The 21348-nt window shown below is 40.9% G+C and overlaps 1 protein-coding gene across 1 annotated transcript; it reads right to left on the bottom strand.

The window, feature by feature from the left end:
• Nucleotides 1–5110: 5110 nt before the first annotated feature.
• Nucleotides 5111–19663, bottom strand: fas (Fas cell surface death receptor). The gene is made up of 9 exons (XM_015944919.3): nucleotides 19505–19663; nucleotides 18680–18792; nucleotides 18085–18216; nucleotides 17560–17674; nucleotides 17375–17442; nucleotides 17187–17281; nucleotides 17056–17097; nucleotides 6173–6191; nucleotides 5111–5619 (listed from the first exon to the last, which is right to left on the bottom strand). The coding sequence occupies exons 1-9, from the start codon at nucleotides 19573–19575 to the stop codon at nucleotides 5321–5323; spliced, it is 954 nt and encodes a 317-aa protein (XP_015800405.1). The 5' UTR covers nucleotides 19576–19663; the 3' UTR covers nucleotides 5111–5320.
• Between the last annotated feature and the right edge of the window lie 1685 nt (nucleotides 19664–21348).

Raw genomic sequence — 21348 nt, 5'->3', positions numbered from 1 at the left:
CAGGAACTGGATTGAACTTTTGACATCTGACTTGGATTGCTCTAACATTTTAATTTCCTAGAACATATGAAAGATGTGCTAAAGATAGTTCCAACATGTCAACGTCTTCTTTAACCCTCCCACTGTCTTGACCCCACAAGGAAAGTTGACCATTGAGCTGGGTTGATGGTTTATCCCTTGAGGTCCACATGGCAGGGGTGAGGTGGTGCTCACTCCTCAACCCTGCCACGTGGACCCAAGGGATAAACCATCAACCCATCTCAATGGTCAACTTTCCTTGTGGGGTCTCACCCATTAGGAGAACCTTCTTCTCAGTCTCCTGCAGGCTGACCAGCAGCTCCTTCCCTCATAGCAAAATGTGTCCGGCCCAGCTCTGGCCCACATCCTTGCCTAAATACTGGCCCACTTACAGAAAAATGACACAATATGGCTTTGGCCCAGGTCTGGCCCATGCACTGTATGATGTCTCTCATTGTGTGCTTTGGCCCTGTAGAGGCCCACACTCAGTGAGCCAGTACAGGTGAGTGTTGGCTGAGCGCTGGCATAACCCCAGGCCCATTATTGGCCCATGTACTGAAAGTTGAGCTGGCTGAGAGTCCCCAGGCCAGCATTGGCCCACACACTGTAAAACTAAGACAATAAAACGCTAAATAAAAATAAATCACAAATACAATTTTGCAAAAAAGTTTTTGTATTTAACAAATAATAAATGCATTACAAACAAGTAAAATGCGCTGAACTCAACACATGAAAACACTGACCTTAGTCAAAAATATAGAACCAAAAATTAACTGCATAATATCACTCAAACATATGTAGAGTGAGCTTAAGAAGAACTTTATTTTGCAAGAAAACATCTCTTTCTCCCTCCCTCTCAATCTGCTGCAAGCTGGAGCCCCCTGTTCATTATTCCCTCCACCTGAGCTTCAGCAGCCCCGCCAATCGGCGGGTTTCTCCGTACTGCACCTGTGTACATAGGAAATGGATTTACAACTGCATGAAATATTTATGTGGTATTTACCAGCATATGTACCGTATAGTAGGGCTGGGCAATGTGGCCTAAAGTCAATATGACTGTATATTGAGGATTTCAGCCTGATAACGATGAATGGACGATAAATGCATGAACACACAAAGACTAAGGTTGACCAGTAGATGGGGCTGTGGCAGCATAATTGCTCCACAGCTAGTTTTATTACTGGTATTGTTCCCTCAGATCCGTTCATTGTTAATAATTTTTAAATTTCTATTATACAAACTACAAACTAAGTACTAAAAACGTTTAGTTGTTTGATTGAAAAACCAACATAACTGAACAAATAGAAATGTAAACTAACATTAATTTCCAGCAAACAAACTATTTAGGACACGCTCTCATATTCTAATTCTGGATATCACATGTGCATATTGTCACATTTGACTTGTCAGGTACTTAGGTATTCTATAAAGCCTGGTTGCGCTGCATGTAGAGAAGGGTGTGTTCACTTGATTTGGTGCTCAAGTCTTTCTGCAGTTTACATTTGTCTTTAGTTTTCATCACATCGTCCTTACTGAATCCACGATGTTATCAAATAATTGATTAAGCTTCTTTTTTTTTTTACTCAATGATTATCGCCCATGGTTGCCCACTGTTAAAGGCAGAGTACTGCTGCCCGGGCAGCACCATGCAGAGAGCTACCGCAACCAACAGGCAGCTGTGAGCCACAACCCCCGTGTAGTGAGGGACGAGCTGCAAGCTTCCAGGTTTGAATAGTTAGATGATACCTTTCAGGGAAAGATCCAGCTTCTACCCGTATTACCATATTTATGGACTCAGCGTACCAGGGTTCTGTTGAGCGGAGAGGACGCAGAGCGTTGATCGTTTGTGCGCCCGCTGCATCCAGCGCATTCTCAAAGTGGCGCAACAAAACATTATTAACACATGTTATGGCCACCACCATTTGTTTTTTGTTTTATGTTTCTCATCCACCTGTTTTCCTCCTCATGTGCTGAGAAGAGCAACTCTGCAGCACCTCTCTTCTCCTGCACTACCTGGCTCAGCCCTGAAACACTCAGCTGAAGAGAATCACAATCAGCAGCTGAAGGAGGACAAACAGCTCAAAAAGACTCCTGGAACAACTCCTCAGAGAGCAGCAGAATAGAGACTAGGGATGTAAGAAAATATCGATATGGCAATATATCGTGATATTGTTTCCTGCAATATTATATCGATATTCAAACCAGGGACGAAATTTTGATTTCAGAAGTGGGGGGGACACAGCAGGCTTGTGCGGATTTTGGGTGGGGGGTGTTATGTAAAGACCCCTTGACACGTCACGTGCCCATCTCAATAATTTTTCCATCCTCAATATATATATATATATATATATATATATATATATATATATATCAAAGTTAAAAAATGTACAACTCTATTATTATTTTTATCTATTATCATTATTGAAGTGCAGTTTTGGCTGTTGACAATGGATAGGCCATTGTATTTATTGTTTTGGGTCTTTTTTTTATTGTTTTTGGTGCAACATTTTCTAACAGGGAGTGAGATTCCTTTTTTATTTAATTTTTGTTTGTTATTTTTATTCATTTAGAAGTTCTGGTTCTGGACATTTCAATGTTAAATGAAGGTTTATTTGTTGCATTTTAAAGGGTGTACTTGCATTATTATGATATATTAACATTATATTAGTGGTTATTTTGGTCTAGATAATGTTGACAATATCGTTTATCATCAACAATTTGTTGGACAAAATATCGTCCAGCAAAATGTGTTACTTTCCCAGGCCTAGTCAAAAGTATAAAAATTATTTATACATAAACGGTCCCTCCTGAGATCTGGCCGTTTGTTCATTTGCTGTGTTAGAGGACATGCTGAACTAATGTTTTACACATTATCATCACCCTAACATTTGAGTGTATAAAAACATATTAAATATGTTTTTTTCCCTTAAAAGTGTTTAAACAGTTGTTGCATTTCAACACACAAAAAATAAATGGAAAAAATAAGATAAATCTAATGAAAAGTGTACATCTTTGACATTAAGCTTAAAAAAATCTGTTGATGATGATGATACTGTTCATTTTTCAGAGCTTTTTAATGTGAACATATACATTGCAATAGATAAGTTTACAATAAAGTTAAATGATAAAAGTTTTGAAGTTACACTTCTACTACTACTAGTAGTAGTAATAATAATTATGATGATAATAGTAATAATAAAAAAAATAATTATAATAATACGAATAAATTGTGTCCGAGGAGTCAGTTATGTGGAGGAGATGCGTTTGTAAAAGTTAGTTTTGAGTATGTTTGTGAAGGAGGAGGTGAGTCTGAGCTTAATGCAGGGGTGTCACATGTTCCAACTTACGTTTTGACTTTGAAAGAAGTCTCTTATATCCACTTTTCGTTTTCTTGACATGCTGCCTCCTGGCTGTGCCTAACTACCAAAGACTCACAAATGAACACTTATTCAAATGTTATGTAATGGAAGCTGAGCTGAGCTCTGATATTACACAGCGTCTAGTTGACGATGTGACTCAGTACCGGTGTTCCCTAGCGGCTCCAAACTAGCAAAACAACGTGAGCACGTTCTGACTGTTTACAATTTGGAGTGACAGCAGCAACAGCCAATAATACGTTAGCAAGTATCAGCAGAGCCAATAGATTAGCTTTTGGGCGGGTCTAATAGGAAACCGGTTTCCGTTTCGGTCCTAGTGCTCAACCAAATCCATTTAATGGAGCGTAATATTGTTTTTGGACGGAAAAAAGTGCAGGGGACCAAAACTGCCTTTTGAAAAAGTGGGGGGGACATGTCCCACCCGTCCCCCCCCAAAATTACGTCCCAGATTCAAACGCCGTGTATCGAATTTTGGGAAGAATTCCATTGCAAACATTTGTGTATTTTCATTTCCTTTGGTGCAATTCAAAAGCCGACTTCTAGTTGGCAGCAGTGTGCATGGGTTTTGTTTCCACTATTGAAATGTAAATCTCTTTATTATGGTTCAGATACATCACGATAAACATGTTAAGTATCAGTTTGGGCAGTTTATTGAAATTTCCTACAATAGATTCAGTCTAAAAAAATCGCTACTACTGTCTGGCTGAATGTATCGCAATATATCGTGGTATATCGTATCGTCTCCCCCGTATCGTGATGCATATCGTATTGCCAGAATTTCACCAATACACATCCCTAATAGAGACACATTTCTCTTGTCACGTTGAGTGGAGTGGAGATGATGGACCGTGTGTGGAAGAGCTGACCAGGAGGTAAAAATGCAGGCTTCAGAAAAATAAAAATGGTTTTAATGGTGGAATGGGAACGACAGGAACAAAACAACGGTGACTACAAACAACAATGATCTGACAAAGACTGGCACAAGGAGGGAGGTATAAATACACAGGGAAATCAGGAACACATGGGCAGGTTAACGAGGGGCAGGTGAGAACAATAAGAGCTAATCAGGGCAGGAGAGAGACACAGTCAGGAAGGCAGGGGCAGAACGTGACATCTCTGGCCTGATGTCTCCTTGGCTTGCATTTTTACATCCATGTAGCCGATATGTGTTTGGTGTCATAGTAGGCTATTAGTGTCTGGTTAGTGTGTGTTTGTCTGAAGAGGGGGAGTCCCTAGAAATGCAGGTGAGGTTCTGCTTAAAACCTCTAGAGTTTGCAGGGGAGTCCCTGATTAGAGCTTAGTGTTTGGTCTCAGTTTGGATACAGTGGTGCCATTTAATGAGACAACACGTGTTTGTGAATGTGTGTTCTTTATTTTGTCGCCAATTCAGCTCCTTGTATTTTCTGTTTCAGTTAGTTTAAGCCTGTCGTCAGAAGCAAGTTTTGTTAAATAAATCTTTGTTTTATACTGGTTTTGCCTGTGTCACGTGTCCTCCATGTTACCCCAGGTCGTAACCATGGTTGTAACGTATCGTTCATATCCTCTGGTATTCTGTCTTTTAATCGTTCCTGACGCGCTCTGCTCATGGTGTGCTGCGGTGTTTTCACCTCACTGACGCAGCATCGAAACGCACACTCCGCTTGGCGATCAGGAGATCCCTTTGATCTGATTTGACCTCCAAAACTCACTCACACACCCAGGGCCGGGGCCAAAATGTTTTAAAATGATTTAATTAAATGTAAAACAAATAACTAACCTGTTATTTCATCATCAAATGTAACTTTGAGCACACTCAACAGTCTCTTCCATACAAGTATACATCACTGCAGATCATTTAACCCTAAAATACTTTATTTACACATCTGTGCAAAGACAGAAATTTGCAACGATGTTTCAAGTGTTTAATTCTACGAGGTAACCAAACCTTATGCATCTAGAGTTTTTCTCAAAATCTCTAAAATCTTCTCTGCCTTGTCTCTTTTCCCACTACGTCGAAGGCTCTGGACCAGCTCTACTGAAGCATTTCTGCCTGTCTTCTCCACCCAAATCCTGAGTAAACTTTGACACGCCTCCTCAGTGTCGTTGGGGTGGTTCAGCCGTACAGCATCAATTCTGGTGTCTGGAATGCCGCTTCGAATAGCTAAATCCTTCATGTCCCTCCATCCAAGCGTTTCTGCAATGTCGAGGATGAGAGGCTGGACTTTCACCATAGGAATTGGCTCATCTGAAGAGGTGAAAAAATGTGGATAAATACAACAAAGCAAGGGAAAAATAAATCACCATAACTCATTCACTGCCGTTGACGACTAAAGTCGTCATTTTAAATCCAACCGTTCACTGCTAATGAATGCATTTGCATTTTTTTTACTGTGTGGGCGTCGGACAAACATCTCAGCTCTAAAGCCGATCTTCATCTGCATGTCACACGTCACGTGATCAGGAAGCAGAAAATCCATGTGTTAGTAGATCGTTTTGGGCTGCTTTTGTAAAAAAAAAAAGGTGAGGCGTGAACCGGAAAAGCTTCTGCCGATCACAATTCAACAACGGATTATGAAAGAACATATGAAGCTCGAAACGTGCAGATTCTTCCTGATGTAAGAGGTGAGTCTCCTCTTTGTTTTGGCTGTTTTGACATCGACATCATCCTAGCGCAACGTTCTGTCACTCTGAACAAAACAGTAAAAATGGTGCGAAACGCTGGCAGCGAAGGGCTTTACCGATCAGGAAAGGGCCGGCAGCCAATGAGTTAATGATCTCATAGAAGTTTTTCATCTCACCTCTAATAGGATTCCTCTCCTGGGAAACAGAAGAAATGTGAAAATTATTCTAAGTTATTACACAGTAAACACACACCAACACAGACACGGATGGTTTCAGAAAACAAACCTTTGTCTCCTACATAAAGAGGCAGCTTGACAAGAATTAAGAGGAAAAATACAAAAATGTTAATGATCAGGTGTGTGTGTGCGCAGGGTTTTTCCTGCCTTCAAATTTGCGTAGCGGCCGCCTCCAGCTATTTTTGTGCCGCCCCAGCCTACATTGTTCCTACAGTTCCTACATTGACCAAAATGTCTAGTTTTTCATCCAGGAGCAGGGATCGAGTTATGGGAGGCTAGATATCAGGGTAAGATCCAGTTTCTGCCTATATTACAATATTTATGGACTCTCAGAGTAGCGGGATTCTGTTGAGCGGAGAGGACGCAGAGCGCTGGTTGTTGGTGCGCCTGCTGCGTCCGGCGCACGATACATTCTCAAGGTGGTGCAACAAAACATGATTATTAACACATGATCATTCATATCCGTTTATATCCTCTGGTACTCTGACTTTTAATCATGCCTGACGCACGCCGCTCATCGTGTGCTGAGATGATTTCACCTCACTGGCGCAGCATCAAAATGCGCACTCCACTTTGCGGTCAGGAGATCCCTTTGATCTGCTCAAAAGTAACTCCTGAGGTAAAAATAAGAATCCAGGCAGCAGTTTTTCTGGAGAGTTTAGAGGAGATGCAGGAAGACAAGAGACAGGACAGGAAATAGTTAAATAAAAACAAGAAAACAAAGCTTGAAAGTAGCATGTAGGTAGATTTATCTCCACTACACGTTTTATAAAAGAACAAGTTATACACATGTAATAATTATGCATCTGATACAATTCAGATCACCTTCAAAACTCACTCACACACCCAGAGCCGTTTCAAGGCATTTTGGGGGCCAAGAAAAAACGGAACACCCCCTAACCCTAACATAGTAGACATGCCACCATTACATTGTTAGCAGCAGAAATTAAATGTTATTACCATTTCCAATACAAATGCATGTTAATGAAATGCGTTATATTTTACTGGACATTGTCGTGAGCCGGGGTGAGTACTCCTCTCAACTTTCCATCTTTGAGTTGTGTTTTGCAGGAGAGGGAGTTTCCCAGCTGCACCTGGTTAGCGATTAGCGGGTCCTGCTAGATGGAGAACACACCACGACGCCGGATGATTGCTACAGCTTGGTAGTTTCCAGCCCTCCTTGTGCTACTTAGTTTTTTGGATGCTCTAGTGTTTGTGAACTTTTGTGATTTTTTTTGGATTTTGTGATTACCTGCCTTCAGGTTTGTGGACGCCTCAGGATTATTCACTCGTGCTCCATAGGACTTCTGGACTCAGCTCTGATTCGCTCTCCATCCATCCCGACCGACCCGCTCTCCTGCTCACCTCACGCTCCCTCTCCTGGACCCCCCCACTTGGATACACCCCGGCTCTCAACCTGCCCCCCTCATTTCTGTGCTTCCCCTCAACTCCCAGTAAGTCTTTTCTCTGCACCTTCCTAGTTAAGACTTACCTCCCTGGACTCACCTGTATTTGCTCTCCCCTTCCCAGACGCTGCGCTCCCGTTCTCTATCCCACTGGACTTCCCAGTGTGCCTTCTGTTCCCCGTTTTCAATAAATATTTCCATCATTCTGTGTTCGGGTTGTGATTCTGCATGTGTTGGGTTAGACGTTTTCCCCAGACCATGACAGATATATTTATGTGTTGTTTTGACTAAGATGAGTGTTATTAATACAAACCTAAAATGTTACTGAACTGTAGGTTAAATATTTAAAAATATTTTTAACTATAAATATCAGATGGGAAAAGGGAACAAAACACCAATCTAATGCATATGTAACCGGATTACAGGATACAATAAGATAATTAAAAGAAAAAATAAACAAATGGGCCAATAATTAGGTTCGGGGAGAATTGGAGGTTGTTTAAGAATGACTGGAGTCACGGGTATAGCATGAAACGGTTTATATACTAAATTTTAATAATAATGGGAAATATAACACATAAAGATAACACACAAAAACAGATGAAAACAATCGACAATAGTAAAATGCTCGGTATGAGATTTGATCATATGAGTCACAAGTCAGCCGGCGTCAAGTCAAATCCCCACGCTTGGGGTGAAAGTCAGAGTCCGGTGGTGCGATTTTTTCCTACCGCACCGTTGAGATTGTTCACAGAAGAGAGCAGTCTGCTCTTCAGTTACTTGAGATGTCCTGGTTCGTTCAGTGGTTAAGGCTCGCCATCTCCCTCGTCAGGAAGAAATCCAGTTCTCGTTCCAAGTGAGTGATCATAGGAGTCGGGATCAAACCCAAGGAAAAAAAAAAAACCCAGCCAACGCGCTCCAACGGTTCCCTCCTACAGAGGATTGGTTCACTCTGTCGTCTCCACACAAATCGCGTTGGTTCCAAGTTCCTAGCTCTTATTAGAAGGAGTCAAGTCCGCCTCTCCCTCTATCTATGCGGCACCCAAATCAGGGTTCTTCACGGCCTCGACCGTTGTTTTTTTTTCTCTCTCTCTCTCTCTCTAACCGCTCAGTCTTTGCTTTCTGTATCTGCGTGCTGCACAGCCGTTTGTCTCTCCTCTCGCTCAGCTGCGTCGCACGGTTTTATTTCGCGGAGGCGGGACTTATTTCTCTCAGCCAATGAAATTTCAGATTCCCACCTGGACCAATAGTATACAGCTTTCCTCTTCTGTTTCTGTTAGTGATGTTCAAGATTCTTGTTTTAACCAATGTTTAATATTAAACTCGTTATTTTAGTTATTCACCCTTCCAATAATTCATTATGAAATTATCTATTAGTTAATTAGATATCTATTAATTAGTATTGTTAATTTCCTTAATTTATATTTTATATTTTATCTAAATTGAGGATGGATCATATTAGTAAGCCAATTAGTTAATACCTCATTAAGGTTCTAGCTTCTGGGTTACATTAAGTCCTTGGAAAAGGGACCTAACTACGGTCACTAGTGGATTGCCCAATTGAGAGTAAGTTAGTCTTTGAGGAGGCTGACTACTTCGTTCAGATCTCCTGACATACATCTCTGGTTGCACAGTATCATGCTCATCCGTTTCGGTTTGATTCTCAACTGAGACAGGACGAAGTGAGCTCTCTGTTTCCGACAGAGCTGATGAGCTATTCTCTAAGACTTTGGTCTTTTCAGATGTATGTGTCTGATCGTGTATGATGGGTTCAAAACTTACATCACGTTGCTGCGACTTTAGGACACCATCCAATTGAGGTAGGTTTGTGTTAGTTTCATCCCCCGTTTCTACGTCAGGTAAGTATACTTCGTTTTTTTTCGTTTTTTCAGATAAGTATGTTGCTGCTTCTTTCACTCTTTCAGGTAAGAATGTCGCAGTTTCACTCATTCTGTCAGGTAAGAATGTTTCGGTGTTGATGCCTTTGTCAAGTAAGGACAATTCAGCATTTTCATTACCAGCTAAGGTTGGTTCCTTGCGATCCCCTGTGTGTAAGGATAGTGTGTTTTGTTGTTGAATATTATTTACCGGTCCTGAATCTGCTATGAGTTCCCTATTTGGCAAGGTGACCGCTATTTGATAGGATGGTCGGTTTAGCACTTGTGGAAGATCAGAGTGATAAAACTCATCTACCTCTTCGTCAAGTGGCTCATCTGGGTCAGGTTCTAAGGCTGAACTCTGTCTTGTATGAGGTCTGCTAGGTTTCGTAACGCGTTCTGTTTCATTTTCTAATGAAGAGAGAAAACCACAAGGCAGTAAAAGATCTCTGTGGAGTGTTCTGTTGGGTCCTTCTCCATTCTCTGGTTTTACAGTGTATACTGGCAAGTTTTCCATCTGTTTGAGAACTATATACACTGTTTGCTCCCATTTGTCTGCTAATTTATGCTTTTCTCTTAAGCGAAGATTTCGGACTAAAACACGATCTCCCACACCTAGTGTGGACTCACGAATGTTTCTGTCGAACCGTTCTTTGTTCTTCCTCGCTGTTTTTTGAGAGTTTTTTATGACAATGTCATAACTCTGTTCCAGATGACTCTTCAGTTCTTTAACATACTGAGAATGAGTTATAGAGGGCTTGTTCAAATGCGGTAACCCAAAGGCAATATCTATAGGCAACCGAGGCTGCCTACCGAACATTAGCTCGTAGGGAGAGTATCCCGTCACGTCATTTTTTTGTACAATTGTACGAGTGAGTAAGTGGTTTTACAAAATCGCGCCAGTGATGTTTCTCAGTGGCTTGTAAAGTTCCCAACATGCTGAGTAATGTACGATTGTACCGTTCAACGGGGTTGCCACGAGGGTGATAAGGGCTCGTTCTGACTTTACGGATACCAAGTAAAGAACAAAGTTCCTTGATTGTACGTGATTCGAAATCCCGTCCCTGATCACTATGAAGACGCTCAGGAAACCCGTAGTGGACTAAAAAATGTTCCCACAGGTTCTTCGCGACGGTGGTGGCTTTCTGATCTTTGGTTGGGATGGACACTGCATACTTTGTAAAATGGTCTGTAATCACTAAGACATCTTTAGTGTTCTTACTGTCTGGTTCTATGGAGAGAAAATCCATGCAAACTAACTCCATAGGTCTGGTGGTGGTAATACTCACCATTGGAGCAGCTTTGTCAGGGAGGGCCTTCCGACGGATACATCTTTCGCAAGTTTTAACTTTGATTTCGATATCACTAGCCATTCTTGGCCAGTAATAACGGGACCGAATGAGATCTGTCGTACGTTCAACCCCAAGATGCCCCATATCATCATGTAGGCTTTGCATGACTGTTGAACGTAATGAATCAGGCAAGACTAACTGCAATGATGTCTCTGGTCCTAATTGGCGTCTCCGGTACAGTAAATCATTTTGAAACTCAAACCGTTTCCACTCTCTCAAAAGGTTAAGAACCACCGGGGGTTCTGCAATAGTATCAGTTGGCGGTTTATTGTCAGTCATAAGCAGCTGAATGACTCGGCCAATGGTTGGATCTTTCCTCTGCAAGGAGACAAGGTCAGCATGGTTATACTTGGGCACAGCAAAGAAACTGTCACTATTGTCTTCCAACTGGAATAGGTCTGGAATGGCCGCTGCAGACATGGCAAGTGACTGAACTAAACCACAAGGAGAATCAGTCTCATCCAAGACCATGTGCTTTTGGCATGTTGCCTTCACTGCTTCGGCTTGAAGTTGAAGCTCGACTTCTTTGACAGAGGATAAAAGATGAGATCGGAACTCATCTAGTCGTTGGCATTCCTCAGTGAATTTTGAGTTGTCTTCAGGTTTATCATGCAGCCTCCTAGACAGGCCATCCGCGTCAACGTTCTGTGTACCTGCACGGTATCTGATGTCAAAATTATAGGTGGACAACGCAGCTAGCCAACGATAGCTCGTTGCATCGAGTTTTGCCGTTGTTAAGAGGTAAGTTAACGGATTATTATCAGTAATGACAGTGAATGTGTTCCCATACAAATAGTCATGAAACTTATCTGTTATGGCCCACTTTAAGGCTAGAAACTCCAACTTGTGCGCAGGGTACCTAGTTTCACTAGAGCTTAAACCGCGACTTGCATAAGCGATTACCTGTGTGACACCGTTTTGCACTTGGTATAGCGCTGCACCGAGTCCGGTCGTACTAGCATCTGTGTGTACTAGATATGGGAGTTTTGCGTCAGCGTAGCCAAGAACTGGCGAAGTGGTAAGTTTTTCAATAATAGTTTGAAAGGACTTCTCACAGTCTTGGCTCCAACGATTCCCAAAGGGTTCTTTGGGGTTCAAGTACTTTGATCTACATGGTGGTGTTTTAAAGTTTTTCCGTTTGGGTGGATAACCAGCCGTGAGAGATGTTAGTGGCTTGACAATATTTGAGTAATCTTTAACGAAGCGTCGGTAATAACCGGTAAATCCTAAGAAAGATTGGAGTTCCTTCAAAGTCTGAGGCTTCGGCCATGTTTTGAGTGCTTCCACCTTATCTGGATCGGTTTTTATGCCATCTCGAGATACTATATGTCCAAGATAACGCACAGATGTCTGGAAAAAACGACACTTATCTGGTGATAGCTTGAGTCCGTATTCTCTAAGCCGTTCAAGAACGTGAGAAAGTCTGGTTTCGTGTTCTTCCAAGGAGTTGGAAAAGACGATCAAGTCGTCTAGGAAAACTAACACTTCCTTCAGATTAATGTCCTTCATACACTTTTCCATAACCCGTTGGAAAGTGCTTGGAGCATTTGTTATTCCTTGTGGCATACGGTTAAATTCATAAAACCCAAACGGGCAAACAAAAGCAGTTTTAGGTTTATCCTTTTCACACATCTCTATTTGATAGTAACCTGACTTGAGGTCCATCACAGAAAACCACTGTGATCCAGCGAGAGCAGAAAAGGACTCCTCCAAGTTAGGCAGGGCATATGCGTCGCGAATGGTTTGCAGATTAAGCTTTCTATAGTCTATACATAGACGTACCTCACCATTCTTTTTCCGAACTACCACTATTGGTGAGGCAAATGGAGACTCCGACTCTCTTATTATACCGGTTTCCAAGAGGGCTTCCAAATGTTTTCTCACGGCTTCATAATCATGTGGATGGATCGGCCGAGATTTCTGTTTGAATGGGGTCTCGTCTTTTAAGTTGATGTGATGTCTTATCTGTTGTGTATGACCAAAATCAAGATCGTGGTGCGAAAACACATCGGAGTAAGTGTTAAGTTTGTTGGTGATCCTCCCTTTCCATTCTTCGGACAAGGGCGAAGTACCGAAGTCAAAACTGAGAGGAGGGTTTGAAGGTGAAGTCTGTTGCTGCGAACTACACGCCGCAAGTACTTTCTGATCACTTTTGTCAGGTTCTGGATATGGCATAACACGATCGGCTTTAACTAACTCAGTGATCACACAGTTAGTGGGTAATGTGATGTCATGGTTAGTTTCGTTTCTTAGTACAACAGGTACTTTGTATGGACCATGTGAAGGTAAGGAAATGAGGCAACAGTCTACAATTATACCCCCTGGTAGAGAACCATTGGTGGGTTGTTCAATGAGTGCATAAGGCTCATGCTTGTTTTGGCTGGGTTGCATAAACCCTTCTAGTAACAGTTTTTTATTTGCAGGGAGAACTTCTTGGGTTCTCCCTCGAAGCTTCACCACACCAACTCGTCCATCTTTGCTTTGTTTTTTTCTGACTGCAAAGGCTTTTAGCACGTGTTGGTACCCATAAGAGAGTGCCTTGGAATCAGGTAAGTTATTGGCAGACAATTGCTCATACAAAGGATCGAGTGTGTTTGTGCCAATGAGTAGTGGTGTATCAGAGTTTGAGCTTATATCCGGAACCACTAACGCAAGGGTAGGTAACTCAAGTCCAGACTGATCGAGCTCTTTTGGAAATGTGACACTTATCTCTATGTATCCTAAATAAGGAACTGCTTGACCGTTTGCGCCCTCGACTTCTAACAGATTACTGATGGGTTTAATTGAGAGGTCAGGTAAGTGTTCTTGGTAAAAAGAATTGGCAATGGTGGTTACCTGGGACCCTGAATCCAGTAAACAATTACATTCAACACTGTTAACTGAGACTGTAGCTGTGCATCGCCCACCCACTAATCTTTTGGGAAGTTTTGGCACTGAATGAGCATGAACTGGCTTGCAAAAAAGTCTCTCTGTCCTTTCCTTAGAGGGACTTGGTTCTACTTTAGCACCTATCTGTCCCACGATAGGAGCTTCTACCGGTTTAAAGGAGGAGACTGAGCAATTGGCTTTGACATCTCCCACTCGCGCTGCTTCTGTCTAAGAGCAAGTCTTTTAGTTGCAACTAGTGCTGGATTTGGCTCGTTGCTACAGCTAGAAGCTATGTGCCCATCTTCTCCGCACTTAAAACAGTATCCAGGCTTTGGTCTGGGCACCACTGCTGTTATCTGCTGAATCTGTTTGGGCTCATCTGGAATTTTAGTCCCCACACGGGGTTTTGACTCTTTTTGAGTTTTCTTTGCCTTTTTATCTGTGTTATTAACCTTAAGCTGTGCAATTTGGCTCCTGAGCTCAGCGATTTGTTTGCGTAAGTCATCACAGTTATCATCTATTTCCAGTTCACAAGTGTTTTTACTCTGAGAGCATGTTGTTTGCACATTTGAATACACTCTAGTTCGTTGTGCCCCTAAGTGTTGTTTCATGCGTGCTGCTTTAGTAGCCTGTTTGTCTTCTTCAGTGCGCAGTTTGAGGAGAAGTGCTGTAAAATGAGGCGGGTTGTCTTTCTTTTGTTCGAGTTGCAGGTTTGAAATCAGCGAGCTGTCCCAACAGCCTCTGCAAAACTGCTTGAGCAGCTGCTGGTCGGCGTCACTGGAGGAAATTCCATTCCTCTGAATAACTAGGTTTAACAAGGTGTATAACCTCTGAAAGTAATCGGAAGGTTTTTCACCACTGTCCTGGTTTGTGTTTAAGAAGCGAGCAAAGAGCTCGTCGCCGTCTTCGACAGCTGCGTAAGCTGAATCGAGATGTTCAAGGTACGTTTCCGGGTCGGATTTTGGACTAAGAGCTTTAACGATGCTCGCTGCTGGGGCTGACAGACTCTCCACGATTCTTCGTACAATTTGGGACTTGGTGAGTGAAGGATCATTTATGCATAACACTACACTACTACGCCAAGTATCATAGTCAGTTTCAAAAGAAGGGTGTGGAACTCGCCCTGAGAACGGTTTTAGTCTGTATTGTGAAGTAGGCGGAGGGATAACCTCACTGCTTTTAACAATGTGTTCCACAATAACTCGCTGAACCTCAGGTGTGTTTAAAAGATTTGGTGGAATGCAAGGGTTTTGTTTTCCAGTCTCTGTAGGTGGACAATTGTCCTTTGAGTTGTTCATATAGTTAACTTCTGGTGTTAAAGGCAGGGAATATGTAACTTGGTCACTATGGAGCATTGGCTCTGGTTCAGTGACTGGTTCAGATGCATGGGTATCCCTTCCTAAAGATTCCCCAATTTTTGCCAGTTCCTCCATTAGAAGGTCTTTAAATGATTGATTGCTACGCGCAGCTATGTCCCTGAGCTCTGACAGATAGGCATCAGTGGCAGATGTGCTAGTTTCTAGACTGTACGCGCTGGCTAGGTCTTGAATATGGAAGAAAACATCTGGGTTCCTAGTACAAGGTTTGTCATAGGGTAAACATTGTTTCTTTAATTCCTTAACAGTGGCTTCATGTTGAAACTCCACAATAATCTGATCACAGTTTGGTAACTTAATGCGCCTGTTAACTGGTCCGAATCCTTCCATAAACCCAAAGACTTCGTTATCAAGGTCTGTATCAGTTAACCCACTGATTAAAACAGCATTTGAAACTTTGACCTTTTCTGTTTTCACAACTTCCATTTTAAAACACTCAAAAGTACCAATAATGCCAAAATGGCAAACCACTGTGACCTCCAGGCACTCTTATGATGTCAGTCAATGGTTAGCTAAGGTAACAACTCTACAATTCTCCTGGCTGGCTCGCCAAGTTTTATGTAACCGGATTACAGGATACAATAAGATAATTAAAAGAAAAAATAAACAAATGGGCCAATAATTAGGTTCGGGGAGAATTGGAGGTTGTTTAAGAATGACTGGAGTCACGGGTATAGCATGAAACGGTTTATATACTAAATTTTAATAATAATGGGAAATATAACACATAAAGATAACACACAAAAACAGATGAAAACAATTGACAATAGTAAAATGCTCGGTATGAGATTTGATCATATGAGTCACAAGTCAGCCGGCGTCAAGTCAAATCCCCACGCTTGGGGTGAAAGTCAGAGTCCGGTGGTGCGATTTTTTCCTACCGCACCGTTGAGATTGTTCACAGAAGAGAGCAGTCTGCTCTTCAGTTACTTGAGATGTCCTGGTTCGTTCAGTGGTTAAGGCTCGCCATCTCCCTCGTCAGGAAGAAATCCAGTTCTCGTTCCAAGTGAGTGATCATAGGAGTCGGGATCAAACCCAAGGAAAAAAAAAAAACCCAGCCAACGCGCTCCAACGGTTCCCTCCTACAGAGGATTGGTTCACTCTGTCGTCTCCACACAAATCGCGTTGGTTCCAAGTTCCTAGCTCTTATTAGAAGGAGTCAAGTCCGCCTCTCCCTCTATCTATGCGGCACCCAAATCAGGGTTCTTCACGGCCTCGACCGTTGTTTTTTTTTCTCTCTCTCTCTCTCTCTAACCGCTCAGTCTTTGCTTTCTGTATCTGCGTGCTGCACAGCCGTTTGTCTCTCCTCTCGCTCAGCTGCGTCGCACGGTTTTATTTCGCGGAGGCGGGACTTATTTCTCTCAGCCAATGAAATTTCAGATTCCCACCTGGACCAATAGTATACAGCTTTCCTCTTCTGTTTCTGTTAGTGATGTTCAAGATTCTTGTTTTAACCGATGTTTAATATTAAACTCGTTATTTTAGTTATTCACCCTTCCAATAATTCATTATGAAATTATCTATTAGTTAATTAGATATCTATTAATTAGTATTGTTAATTTCCTTAATTTATATTTTATATTTTATCTAAATTGAGGATGGATCATATTAGTAAGCCAATTAGTTAATACCTCATTAAGGTTCTAGCTTCTGGGTTACACATATTATTGAGCCTTTTATAATATTTTGCCTTTAAAAAAATGAGGCAGTTGAATGCACAGAGTATGCCTGTGCTGGCGCATGGTCAGGATGGTACCACCTCTGCCTTAATTTGAGCCGGGAAAAACCCTGGTGTGTGTGTGTGTGTGTGTGTGTGTGTGTGTGTGTGTGTGTGTGTGTGTGTGTGTGTGTGTGTGTGTGTGTGTGTGTGTGTGTGTGTGTGTGTGTGTGTGTGTGTGTGTGTGTGACACACGACAAGGAAAGTTGTCAAACAGAGAAACTTACATCACTGGTGCCACCGGTGCAGTTCGCTAACTCTTGCTGCATCTGTGAAGAACATAAAGTTTGTGATTCCGCATGGAGACTGAAACAAACATTAAATAAAGTGGATTTACTAGGATCAAACAAAAACTCACCTTCTTTCCTTTCAAATATTTATATCCAAAGAAAGCCAATATCCCCAAAATAACTAACAGCAAAGGGACAACAATAGCAGCAATCACACCAGGATCTGAAACACAGAGGAACATTTTTATCCCAGCAAGGTTTTTTTAATTATAAATGACTGAGATACGGGTACTTTAAAGCTTAATTATGAGCATACTGGGTTCTGTGTTGCAGATTGTGTCGCTGATGGATGTGCAGGGTACTTTAATGCCCACAGAATCGCACCTTAAACAAAAAAAAACCTTACACCCACTGCTTTTTCAATTGTTAGTTGGCAGGAGACGAGATTTGAACACAAGCAGCAACTTTGAACAATGCATCAGTTAAAAAAGCCTGACTTACGTGTCACAAGGCTGGCAGATTTTACACTCGTGAGTCTCGCTGCAATAGTGATCTTTCTTACAGCGACACTTTGCATCCCGGCCCGGTGTGCATGCGTCCTCTTCCTCTAAATTAGCTTAAAGGGGAGCATAGAGACACAATGTTGTTGTTTGATGAGCTGGACAGTATCTGCACAAGGTGAACTTTTCAATAACAAAAAATAAATAAATAAAAACATTGTGATGTTTGGATTCAGATCTGAGGCATGGTTTGTGTTTTTTGAATGTAGAAAGATGTGACACGTCCACAGTAAAAAGCAGTGTGATGTAAATCAATCATTTAAAAATAAATAAAACTATCAGTTTATTTGAAAATATTAAATTGATGCTAGTTACAGGACAACAGGACTAAGTGATGAACTCTGATTAGCAACAACTACAGTTTTATAACTAAATAACCTGCAGAAAAAATGTCTTTGTGTGTCAGCTTTTCTTTGTACATGTAACGCTACATACATTTAAAAATCTGCAAATGTCATATTGTTACCGTTGGGCTGGTTGCAGGATGTGCAGGGTAAACAGTGGTCCAGATTGTTGGGGATACTGTTGAACGTGCCATATTCACAGAGCTCACATGTCACAGGATGTGTGGCGTTGCAGTGCTGTTTGAGTCGTTGACCTGCAATAAGCACAAACACAAATCCAAAAGGTGCTGTTTTCGAATTTTGATAGAAATTTTTTAGAACAGGAGAAAAGGCTAATCAAATAAAGCCCAAACTGATAAAACAGCTGGAAAACATTAGTTTGTCAGTCAAACTAAGCTGACTTAGAGAACAGGAAAATCAAAGTGACAAACATGTTTGCCATCTAATTCAACTGTTCATCTGTTTGCCCCTCTCACATCGAAATAAAAATATAATCTCTGAGTTTTTGTCTTACGTGATCACATCTTCAATAAGGTAAACTAACATTTGTTTAGAAGGAAGAGAAATTCTGAACATACAAACTAAACTTGCAGAAAGCAAGATATTTTATCTTTTTAAAAACATTCATGGTTAAAAAACATTATGTAATGTGAATCATGTATTTTATTTCACAATTAAATTATTTTAATAAAAATAAAATAAAGGCCTGTCACTTACCAACTGCACACTTACAACAGGTATTGCGTTCATGCACGTAGGAACCGTCTGCACACACTTCTAGTTTCCTCCAGACTCTTTTTCCATGCACACTCGAGAAGGGAGAGGCATAACTAATAAATGAAAATGAAAATTAAACTTATTTTCTAAGCTTAGAAGACGTATATTTACATTTCTAACAACGTTACTAAAACATTACACATTAAAATTAAAGCGGGCTACAACTTCCGGATAGATAACCGGAAGTAGCCGTGTAGCTGCTTGTTTTGGTAGCTAATCATGAAGAACGGTCACTTTTCTCTGTTAATCATTAGCTGGTTCACACCAAGATATCCACGATCTTGGTCTTGTAAAGATTTCCTACACTCCTTTTTATTAATGTAGCTGTTCGCGACCTTAATTTATTTAAAACCAGACGTAAATGAACTTTTGCGACACAACGAAGCGCGTGTCGCTTTTCTGTAAAGTCTTCTCCAGATAAACAAACCAACCAACCGTGTTGTTAGGAGCGTTCACGCGTAGCTCAAAGGTTTAACACGATAACAGTGAGATTTTAAACTGTTGAGGTTACGTCGAATACAGTTGCGGTTTCATGAAGCGTCCACGGTCCGCTAGTTCTAACCGCACCCACTTTTAGGCAAAAACACGAGTTGAATTTAACAAAAATTATAAGTTACTATGTTATCTTTGTTTTTCATACATAGCTTTGTCTAATCAATCCGCCTTAAAGATATCGAAAAAACAATTTCTGGAAACTGAAAACTAAACCAAACTTACATCCTAGCGGGTCAACCTGTAACAGCAGTGAATTATTTAAGTACTTACAGTTCCTGGCAGAACAAAAATACAGTAAAAACGGTAAAAATCATCGAAAACTTTAGGTCACAGGCTGCCATTGTGCTTTTTGAGTTAAAGGTCTCTCTGATCAAATCCAGGGTGGTTCCCAAGGCTCATTTTTTCTGTCTCTCTCATGCAACTTTCGGTTTCGTTTATGTTTTACACATTTTCCGCGTCGTTTAAACGTAAGCATTCATTGGCGTTTGTTAAAAAATGTAATGAGTTTATAGGTTGTTACAAAGATTTAAATTAGCAAAAAGCTGAAGCATTATTCACTATACTGTTTGGACCTAATTAATTTTGTTCATATAATAATAATAAAGCCAACACCCTTCATTGTGTGAAAAAAAGTCTTATTTTTATTTTAACTTCTTATTTATTTCATTTTATCTACATCTGACCATGTTAATAATGATGTAAAAACAATGTGTTTTGTACTTCTGTGATTTACAACTGTTACCTCCATTTCTACCACTAGGTGGGGGTGTTGTTCCTTTGGTTTGATTACTGCAGAATGGTTTGATTAATTAATTGAGATTAATTTATTAATGAAGTAATTAAATTAATGTAATGTAACGTCAGTTTACCTGAAAGAATCAAGAAACAAACAAACCTGGTTCATAGTATCTAGATTTTATTTATAACCATGTGAGGTAGTAACATTACAGCAGAAATCATTAAACTGATTTTCTAATGAGGTGTTTCTGAAATACTAATTATGAAGTAACTAATATGCAGTATTTTTTCTGTGACTTTTTCATGCTTCTAAGAATGTTTTTTTTTCAACTGCTACTTCACATACTAAAGGAATAAAGAGCCATGTTTGTTTGATCTGCCAAGTGCAGATTTAACTTTGAACTACAGGAAGCAGGAGGAGAAGTGTTTGTAGGGACTAAAACTAAACTTGAAGGAGAACTCTTGTGGGATTTGGATGTTTCTGCATGTGCATCAAATTTCAGCCCTTTGTAGTCCCACTGAGTCACCGTTTCAGAGGCTGAGCATGGCTCACATGGCCCACTTACAGAAACAAAAATGAATACTTGCAGGTGTTACTGGATATCCAGTGTTTCATCTTCTCTTAGCAGCATTGTTTAATTAAGTGGGACATTTTAATGTTTAATGTGAAGTCACTAAAAAAATTACATTTAAAATGAAAATTGTAAATTTTAGGGGAAGAAAACCAAATAATCTATTAGGGCTGCCACAAACTATTATTTTAATAGTCTACTAATCATCAGTTTTTTTGGTGATTAGTCGACTAACCGTGTTGTGTGTAAAGTATAGCTTATAGCACCAGGATGCTCTAATATACCCATCATTAGCTTCTAGTTTGAAGTGTGATCAGTTATGTGCCATCTAAATAAACTCATCCATTGAAGGGGAACGTTTTTTTTAAAGACTAAATGATTAGCACTTGTACGTGACGTACCTGCTAAGGGTAATGAAATCACCTCCACTGAAGAAAGAAAAAACAATCTTATACATAGCGCCTCTTAAGATAAAAATCACGAGGCGCCTTTTCTCTTTAAAGGAGACCACTGAGTCCACTGATCTCAGGGGGAGAGAGTTCCAGAGTCTGGGGGCCACAGCAGCAAATGATCTGTCACCTTTGGTCTTAAGCCTGGTGCTGCACAACCAGTAAGCTTTGGTCACTGGACCTCAGGGACCTGCTGGGGGTGTAGATCACCAATGTAAGATGGTGCTTGTCCATGTAAGGCCCTATAAAGACCAGAACCAGGATCTTGAAATTAACCCTGAAGTTAACCAGCAGCCAGTGAAGCTGGAGGAGAAGTGGGGTGATGTGGGTGTGTTTGGAGGACTTGGTCAGAAGC

The sequence above is a fragment of the Nothobranchius furzeri genome, chromosome 12 (assembly GCF_043380555.1).
Source record: "Nothobranchius furzeri strain GRZ-AD chromosome 12, NfurGRZ-RIMD1, whole genome shotgun sequence".
NCBI lineage: Eukaryota > Metazoa > Chordata > Actinopteri > Cyprinodontiformes > Nothobranchiidae > Nothobranchius > Nothobranchius furzeri.
This window is presented reverse-complemented; position numbering and strand designations above follow the sequence as displayed.

Excerpts from the sequence above, each read along its gene's own strand:
- fas (XM_015944919.3), bottom strand. The coding sequence starts at position 19,575 with ATGGCAGCCTGTGACCTAAAGTTTTCGATGATTTTTACCGTTTTTACT. Across the intron at positions 18,217-18,679 it reads CTGTTGTAAGTGTGCAGTTG|GTCAACGACTCAAACAGCAC; the intron begins GTAAGTGACAGG and ends TGCTTATTGCAG. Across the intron at positions 17,443-17,559 it reads ATCTGCCAGCCTTGTGACAC|GTGCGATTCTGTGGGCATTA; the intron begins GTAAGTCAGGCT and ends TTTTTGTTTAAG.